The sequence below is a fragment of the Musa acuminata genome, chromosome BXJ2-5 (assembly GCF_036884655.1).
Source record: "Musa acuminata AAA Group cultivar baxijiao chromosome BXJ2-5, Cavendish_Baxijiao_AAA, whole genome shotgun sequence".
Lineage (NCBI taxonomy): Eukaryota > Viridiplantae > Streptophyta > Magnoliopsida > Zingiberales > Musaceae > Musa > Musa acuminata.
Genome location: NC_088342.1, coordinates 30,962,501 through 30,971,160, shown reverse-complemented (window position 1 = coordinate 30,971,160; position 8,660 = coordinate 30,962,501). Strand labels below are relative to the sequence as shown.

General features: G+C 56.0%; 2 protein-coding genes across 3 annotated transcripts in view; both read left to right on the top strand.

Annotated features, from left to right (window-relative positions):
* The first annotated feature begins 1,181 nt into the window (after positions 1 to 1,181).
* Positions 1,182 to 8,660, top strand: part of LOC103974113 (adenylate isopentenyltransferase 5, chloroplastic) — a 12,781-nt gene continuing 5,302 nt past the window's right edge. The window contains exon 1 of the mRNA XM_065109137.1: positions 1,182 to 1,296. The gene's annotated coding sequence lies outside the window, so the exon portion shown is untranslated. The remainder of the gene's footprint in view (positions 1,297 to 8,660) is intronic.
* Positions 1,334 to 5,144, top strand: LOC135612629 (uncharacterized). 2 transcript variants are annotated; one of them, XR_010487023.1, is made up of 3 exons: positions 1,334 to 3,756; positions 3,832 to 4,415; positions 4,482 to 5,144. XR_010487023.1 is itself a non-coding variant. In XM_065109136.1 (2 exons), exons 1-2 carry the CDS (start codon positions 3,000 to 3,002, stop codon positions 4,314 to 4,316), a joined length of 1,242 nt encoding a protein of 413 aa, XP_064965208.1. In that variant the 5' UTR covers positions 1,334 to 2,999; the 3' UTR covers positions 4,317 to 5,144. The 2 variants fall into 2 exon arrangements, 1 of the variants encoding a protein (XP_064965208.1); XM_065109136.1 differs by having other exon boundaries at positions 3,832 to 5,144.

Genomic DNA, 8,660 nt, shown 5'->3' with positions numbered 1-8,660 from the left:
TGGCCCCTACTTGCTATTTTCTTCATTAGATTTTGCTTGTTCTCAACAGTGCATAAAAAATTCAGATTATGATATTTGAATTTGTGTGGAGAGAAAAAGGATGTAATAAAAGTGTGGAAGAAAAGAAAAAAAAAAGAGAAAAGAGAAAAGGCGTCCTCCATATCCCACTGCAGTTGTGATCGCCATTATATTTTGGTTAGCTTTGTGCTAAAAGTGGAATGGTAAACGAATCAAAGTCGTACGGTGGTCGACAGAAGCATTCGCACGCACAAAACCGCACTAAATCTAGCCGTCTAGAATTACTGATCCCTTGTACCTTGTGGGCTTTCAAGTTGTATCACATCAAGCAAGCCGCTCAGGATAGCAAACTAAGCTTGATACAATCCAACACCTGAGACTGTCGTCGACCTATCATGTTTCCTGAATTCCCGCGTTCAAATTTATAGTGTGAGACAAGTTTTTGACATCCACGCACCACAGCCGCATAAAGTTGCACGTAATCATATAGAATTGGAGGATAAACCGCAAAACAAATATCACTAGCTAATCATTGAGTGTAGAATCTCAAGTGGCCCGTGCACCAGTGTGATTATAAAACGTTACCGGGACACATCAAACCACTAAACTATGTTTTTTTTGCTCACTGCTTTTCTGAAAACAACTACCTGCCCACCTTATCACCAGAGTAAACCATTATTTTCCAAAAGGAATCATCCTTTGGGCTTAACACAAACTGATAGTTTAGTTTAAAAGTACTCTTTTGGGACGGCTAATCCAGGTTGTGCAATCCAAATTACTCGAGCTGTTAGTTGTATGTGTGTACTTCAACTGCCGTATGCATGCGACGACGGCTGCTTATCTTCTCTTTGCCACCCTACTGAATGCTGCTTTAGATTCCAATGCATAATAATGTTATGAAGGGTCCCTTGAATTGAAATCTTTCCTTCCTCTCTCCCTTTTAGTCTCAGGCTTTGGTTTGTTTCCATCAAATCCGCCTCCTCTTTCTCTCTCTCTCTTTCCTTCTGAAAACAATTGAACGAAAAAGTAGGGGAAAGTGGCTTGGACTTCCATATGCTAGATTCCCCACGATGCATTTAATACAATTATTGACGATATATTCCGAGATGCCACAAATAGCAAGCTCCCGTCTATAAACACCCTGCGGGTTAGCGAGTCAAGTATCCAATCTTCCCCTTCTCTGCACAACTCTCGTTGGTCCAATATATGCCAGTAGAGTTTCGATTGGAAGAGGTTGCTGTGCGTGCTCATCCACAACTTCTAGCAAGCGTTTCAATTGTAAGCCTCAACTATCCTACCTGTATATAATGCCATTTTTTGTATTCTCTTTAATCCTATGTACTGGCCACCACATTCACTCTCTGCAGGAGGGAAATGCATAAATACACATATATAAATAAATATATATATATATATATAGATATATATATATGTATATATATATATATATGTATATATATATATGTATATACATATGTATATATATATGTATATATATATATATACATGATGCTGTCTGCACCTGTTTAAGCCGTGACCTCGGGACGTCACGGCTTGGTTCAGGGGTCCGGATGCCGAAGATCGTGTGTAGAGCCTCCTGGTGTCTTCGGGGTGGGCGATCACAGCCGGCCGATCCGCGGGTGATCCCCCGAGGTAGTCAGCTACAGTCCTCTGGCAAGGTGGTCGCCGTGTACCTGCACAAAGGTCGGACCGTCCTTTGGGCCCGACCCCTCCGACGGTCTTGTTAGTGGACGAGAAGGGCGTTTTTTCTCCCCCCGGTAGCCTTTTGGCCCTGGACTCTTATAGTTTCGGTCTGATATTACCTGATGTTCCTGCTTGTCAGAACGGGGTCGTGCCTCTGACCGGATTTGACGTTGCCATTAGGGTGGCGTGTCGGATCATCTGGTCGCAGGGTATGGGCGAGGGAGTCGCTGGCTGAGGGGGTGACGTTGGAGACGTCGAGTCGGCATTAATGCTCGTTCGCTCGGACAGGGTGTGGCCTGCGCGCGGAGGATGGCGTGGCACGTCGCGTCGCCATCACTCCCTGAGGGGAGTCTTTTCTACTATCCCGCCCTGGGATGGCTGGCGTCATGGTCCATGGCCCCGTTGACTTTCATGGTGATTCCCCTATCACTTCCCCCCCCCCCAGGCGGAGGTTTGCTACATCGGTCTTTAGAGTTTTGCGGACGGAGGGCGCCCACGTGCGTTTGGACAGGGAAATCATAAGTCCGAGCGACTCGGAATGACTGGGTCGAGGGATCGCGGGTCGGGAACTGAACTGGAACGACCCGGGACGGCGAGGTCGTCGAGTCGTCGGTCGGGAACGGCACTGGGGCGACTCGAAATGACTGGATTGTCGAGTCGCAGGTCGGAACCTGAACTGGAACGACCCGGGACGGCGAGGTCGTCGAGTCGTCGGTCGGGAACGGCACTGGGGCGACTCGAAATGACTGGATTGTCGAGTCGCAGGTCGGAACCTGAACTGGAACGACCCGGGACGGCGAGGTCGTCGAGTCGTCGATCGGGAACGGCACTGGGGCGACTCGAAATGACTGGATTGTCGAGTCGCAATCTGGACCGATTGCATGCTGTCACGCGTTGGCGCTGCGTTCGAGGTGTGGGCCTTTATCGCTTGGGACATACCGCCCTGCTGTCTCCTACGGGTGGGAACGCGGGCGTCTTGAGTGGATCGTGCGGCGCCATGCGCCACGTGGCGCTTTGAAGGGGGCGGCGCCGTTTCTAGGGATCAGGTGCGGTCGCGCGGGATCGGCAGATCTGGGGCGCTGAGGCGCGCTGCCGGCTGTGATTTATTTCCCCTTTCTCGGGAAGCTCGACCGTCACCTCCGGCTCATTTTATATAAGCCTTCCCTAAAGGGGTTTCGCTGATCGTCGTTTGGCTGCTGTCGCTCCGTTGGGTCGCCGCTGTCCCTCGTTCACCTTGCCCTTCGACTCAGGCCTTTCACATCGTCTCTGAGGTTAGGATGTCTTCGTCTTCCTCCTCTTCCTCATCCTCCACCTCTTCTTCTGAGGGCCCCGGGGTCAGGCATTTGTCCCCGGGGGGCGAGTCCTTAAAAGTGGGGGGAAGTTCCGCCCGGCTTGCAAACCTCAAGCTGTGGCACGACGTAGAGTCGGTGGTGACCGAGGAGCTTTTGGAGGAGCTCCGGGTTCGCTACTGTATCCCGGAGGGTTACAGCTTGTCAGCCCCCTGTCCGGGCCAACGGCCGTATGACCAGCTCCCTCAGGGGTTCGGGCTGACGGTGGGTGCTCTTGAGGCGGGGTTGCGGTTTCCGCTTCATCCCGTAATCGAGGATTGCCTCCGTGCCTGGGGCATCTCGCCATCCCAGATGGCGCCGAATTCCTGGCGATACTTGGTCGTCTTTCTTGGGGAGTGTAGGATGGCCGGGATAGAACCGTCCAGGGCTCTATTTCTGTCCTGCTTTCGGCTGTGTAGGGGTCGGGGTGGGTATCATCTGGCCGCTCGTAGTGGGTTCAGGATCGGTGGGGCCCCTTCCAATAATAAGGGCCGGAAGAGTCGCTTCTTCTTCGTCAGCTGCAGTCGGGGGTGGGGCTTCAACACCGGATGGACTTCCCGCACGGTCGACAACGTCCTTCCGTTGCTTTCAGGCAGAGAGTCGGCGGATGTAGATCGTTTGAGGGGCATCCTGTCCTCTTCTCGGATGATCAAAAAGATGACCGAGGAGTGGCTGGCCGACGTAGGGTTGAGCCCGGCTGCTGGGGGTACGGTTGCCTTCCCGTCGCATGCCCCTCCTCCTTTGTCTCGTGTTGTCTGATTGATCGGATCTCCTTTTGCAGGGATGGTGAACTTCCAGTCCGTAAAGAAGGCGTCGCACTCCCGACCGACCGCGTCTCAGCCACAGGGTGGCACTGGCTCCAGAGAGGTCCCGAAGAGGGGGGCGCCCAAGACTGCGCCGACTTCTCCGAACACGAGTCGGCCGGCGAAGAAACTGAAAACTGCGGTCAGGAAAGTGTCTGCGCGTTCGGCCGCTCGGGAGCGTGAAGCCGCGGGGTTGACGGGGACCGCCCCGTCGGGCCAAGCGGCGGGGACCGCTAAGGGAAAGGAGGCGGCCGAGCCGGCTGGTGGCAACCCGGCTCAAGGGGCATCGGCACGCCCGAGGTCGATGCGGGACCTGTGCCGTGTCAGTCGGTTGGGGGACGAGGAGTACCAGGCCCCGATCATGGCCAACCTCCCTACCGGCGCAGCAGGAGCCTCCTACGCCCCGCGGTGGCCCGGGCTTAAGGCGGACAGCAAGGTCTGGGCCGACGGGTCGACGGCTTAGGAGTTTATCCGGGGGGCGCTTCACCCGCTGCTGGCCAAAGAATTTTATGGCTCCACCTCGGAGGTGTTGGCGGAACGGGCGGCGAAATCCTTGGTGTGGGTGAGTGACGCCCTTGCTTCTTCCGTTTGTCCGTTACTTTAGGTGTTGATGCTGACCTGGGTGCAGGGCCAACATTATGCCATGGCGCTGATCGATCGAGTCCTTGATGCCGGGCGGCTGATCGAACGACAGTCGAGCACTTACGCCGCGCTTCGTTTCGAGAATCAGGAGTTGAGGCAGTCGTTCGGCCCGGAGGTCGTGGCAGCGGCCGAGCAGCGCGCCGCGGCGCTGGACGAAGAGGTGAAGCGTCTGAAGGGCGAGCTGGAGGAGAGCCAGGCTCGCGCCCGAACGTTGGACGATGAACTCCAGACGCTCTCCACCGACGTCGAGTCCGCGCGGTCAGCCGCTTGGGCCGCCGAGGCAGCCTTGAAGGAGGAACAACAGGCTCTGCCCGAGCGGATAGAGAGGGCGATTGCCGAGTACAAGGCATCGGACGGGTTCGAGCGCGGCCTGGTGAGGTCAGGGCGGGCGACGTACGAGTTCGGTTACCGAGTAGCCTGTGCTCGTGCCCGCTCGAGTCATCCGGAGTGGGAGTTGGAATCGGATCCCTTCGCCGACCATCCTGCGGACGAGGCGGTGGACATGCCGGCGAGCGTCCCCTTCGATGACGGGCCCGAGACACCCCCTCCGTGCTGATGTTTTCTTTTGTTTTGGGTCGGGCTGGAGTTTCGGGTCTTTGTATCGCCCACCCAATGTCTGTATGAATTCTTCATAAATGAAACGACTTATTCTGGCTATTGTCTTGTGCATCTGGCGCGATATACGTCTCTGCTTGGTCCTTTCTTACGGGTAGAATTTCTTCAGATGCATTGCGTTCCAGGTCCTCGGGAGACGGCTCCCTTCCATGGTCTCGAGTCGGTAGGTCCCTTCTCGGACCATATCGTAGACTCTGTACGGGCCCTCCCAGTTGGGTGCGAGCTTGCCTCCCGCCCGGGTCGGGTTGGTCACTTCCGCCTTACGGAGAACGAGATCTCTAATCTCGATTGGGCGAGGATGGACTCTTCGGTTGTACATTCGTGCCACGGCCTTTTTGTAGGCCAGGGCGCGTAGGTGGGCCTCGGTCCTTCTTTCCTCGAGGAGGTCCAGACGCGCCCTCAGGCCTTCCTCGGAATCCTCTTGTTTGTAATCCGAGGTGCGAAAGGTCGGGAATACCACCTCGGGCGGTAGGACTGCTTCGGTCCCGAACGCAAGGCTGAACGGGGATTCGCCTGAAGCCGTTTTCGGGGTAGTCCGCATCGCCCATAGAACGCTCGGTAGTTCGTCTACCCAAGCTCCGAGTGCGCCTGCGACTCGTCTCCTGAGGCCTTCTAGAACCGCCCGATTCATCACCTCGGCCTGCCCGTTGGTCTGAGGGTGTGCCACCGAGCTAAACTTCAGTCGTATTCCGTACGACGAGCAGTAAGCCTTAAATTTCGTGTTGTTGAACTGGGTCCCATTGTCGGTGATAATGGCCCTTGGGATCCCGAACCGAGTGATGATGTTCTTCCACGTAAAGCCTTCGACTTGCTTCTCGGTGATGGAGGCCAGTGGCTCGGCCTCAACCCATTTTGTGAAATAATCCACCCCGACAATGAGGAAACGTCGTTGCCCCGAGGCCGGAGGGAAAGGGCCGAGGAGGTCTAGCCCCCACTGGGCGAATGGCCAAGCGACTTCCATCGAGTTGAGAGGGACCGCCGGTTGATGCTGCAGTCGGGCGTGCCGTTGGCACGGTTGGCATTGCCGCACGTATGCCGCAGCGTCTCGGCGCATTGTTGGCCAGTAGTATCCCTGTCGGAGGGCCTTGAAGGCCAAGGTCCGACCCCCTATATGCTCCCCACAAATTCCCTCGTGGTGCTCGGCGAGGACGGTGTTGGCCTCGGGGGGCGCGAGGCAGAGCAGGAGTGGCTGTGAGAAACCTCTGCGGTACAGCTTCCCGCCGATCAAGCTATACCAGGCCTGCGTTCGCCTCAGTCGTCTTGCCGCCGCCGGGTCGTCGGGCTCCGCCCCATTTATCTTGAAGCGGAGTATCTCCTCCATCCAGTTCGGCGGGGTTCGGGTCTCGACGACGCCGCAGGATGGTATGGTTGGCGCTGTTATGGGCTCGGTCGCGGGGACCTTTTCCAAACCCCGTGCGGAGGCTGCTTTTGCCAAAGCGTCGGCGGATGCGTTTTGGACTCGGGGCACTTGTGTGATTGAGAATCGGCTGAAGAGGCGGGCGAGCCGCTGTGTTTCCGCCAGGTATGATGCCATCGTGGGGTCCCGGGCCTCGTAGTTCCCATTTACGTGTCCTGTCACCAGCTGAGAGTCGTTGAATACCTCGAGGTTGTCTACCTGCATCTCCAAAGCAAGGCGTAGGCCATGTAGTAGCGCCTCGTATTCGGCTTCGTTGTTGGTGGCTTGGAATTGCAGCTGGATGGACCTTTCGTAAGTTTCCCCAGTAGGGCTTTTAAGGATGAGGCCGACTCCGGCCGCGCCGGTGATGGCGGAGCCGTCGACATGCAGGGTCCACGCACGGTCGGTATCTTTCCGTCCCTCTGCACAATCTTCAGGCGTTAGTTCAGAGATGAAGTCGGCCAGTACTTGGGCTTTTATGGCGCTCCGCGGAGAGTATTGGATGTCGAACTCGCTGAGCTCGACCGACCATCGTAACATTCGACCCGACACGTCGAACTTGGATAGGATTTTCTGCAGCGGCTGGTCGGTGACAACTTTGATTGTGTGGGACTGGAAATACGGGCGTAGCTTTCGCGCTGTCCTCACCAACGCCAGAGCTAGCCTTTCGATAGGGGGGTACCGCGCCTCGGCCCCGGCGAGGACGTGGCTGACGTAATATACGGGTTGCTGCTGCGGCGATGTTTCTCGGACCAGCACCGAGCTAACTACCCGTGCTGACGCCGCCAAGTAAAGGCTCAAGGTTTCTCCTGGCTCAGGGGAAGCGAGTCGGGGCAAGCGAGCAAGGTATACCTTCAGGTTTTCAAAGGCTTCCTCGCACTCGGGTGTCCAGGCGAAGTTATTGACTTGTTGTAGGACCTGGAAGAAGGGCAGGCACCTATCGCCCGACCTGGATATGAACCTACTGAGTGCCGCCAGTTTCCCTGTGAGACACTGTACTTCTTTGACGGATCGGGGTGAGTGCATCCGGGTTATGGCCCGTACCTTTTCTGGGTTGGCGTCTATTCCCCTCTGGTGGATGACGAAGCCAAGGAATCTTCCCGAGCTAACCCCGAAGACGCACTTCGCGGGGTTTAAACGCATATTGAATCGTTTGAGGGTCTGAAAAGTTTCTGCCAAGTCGGTCAGGTGCGCCTCCGCGGTTTTGCTTTTTACGATCATGTCGTCCACATATATCTCCATGTTCCTGCCGATCTGGCGTCTGAACAGCTTGTCGACCATCCTCTGGTAGGTTGCCCCAGCGTTTTTTAAGCCGAACGGCATCACCTTGTAGCAATATATTCCTCTGTCGGTGATGAAAGCTGTATTCTCCTGGTCCGATGGTGCCATGCAGATTTGGTTATAGCCCGAGTATGCATCCAAGAAGGTAAGGAGCTCGTAGCCGGAGGTGGAGTCGACTAGCTGGTCTACCCTTAGGAGCGGGTAGTAGTCTTTGGGGCACGCTCGGTTGAGATCGGTGTAGTCAACGCACATCCGCCAGCTTCCATTAGGTTTTTTAACGAGGACTACATTTGACAGCCACTGGGGATACTTTAGTTCGGAAATGAATCCGGCCTCTGTCAACCGGTCGACCTCTTCACTGATCGCCTTCTGCCGGTCGGGGGCGAACCTGCGTGGTCTTTGCTTTACTGGCCTGGCCTCGGGATTGATATTAAGTTGGTGTTCGGCTATCGTCCGATCGATCCCGGGCATTTCCTTGGGCGACCATGCGAATACATCGGCGTTCGCTTTTAGGAACTCGACGAGCTGGAGCTGGTCTCCTTCGGGCTGAGCTGTGCCGATTTTTACGGTCTGACCGGGCCGGTCTCCCTTAATCGGCACCTCGGTAAGCCGCTCGGGCGGTTCAAGGTGTGTGGACATGGGGGCCTCTTCTCGTGGGTCTGGGATGTGGGGGCACGCCCTTTTCGGAAGTGAGACCGCGGTGAGGTAGCACCTTCTTGACTCGCCTGGGTCGCTTCGTGATTCTCCAACTCCCGCCGAGGTGGGAAACTTGATGGCTCGGTGATAGGTTGAGACTACTGCTTTTAGCTTGTTGAGCGTCGGTCGCCCGAGGATGACGTTGTAGGCCGAGGGCAAGTTGACCACCATGAACGT

Excerpts from the sequence above, each read along its gene's own strand:
- LOC135612629 (XM_065109136.1), top strand. The coding sequence starts at position 3,000 with ATGTCTTCGTCTTCCTCCTCTTCCTCATCCTCCACCTCTTCTTCTGAG. Across the intron at positions 3,757-3,831 it reads GTTGAGCCCGGCTGCTGGGG|GGATGGTGAACTTCCAGTCC; the intron begins GTACGGTTGCCT and ends CTCCTTTTGCAG.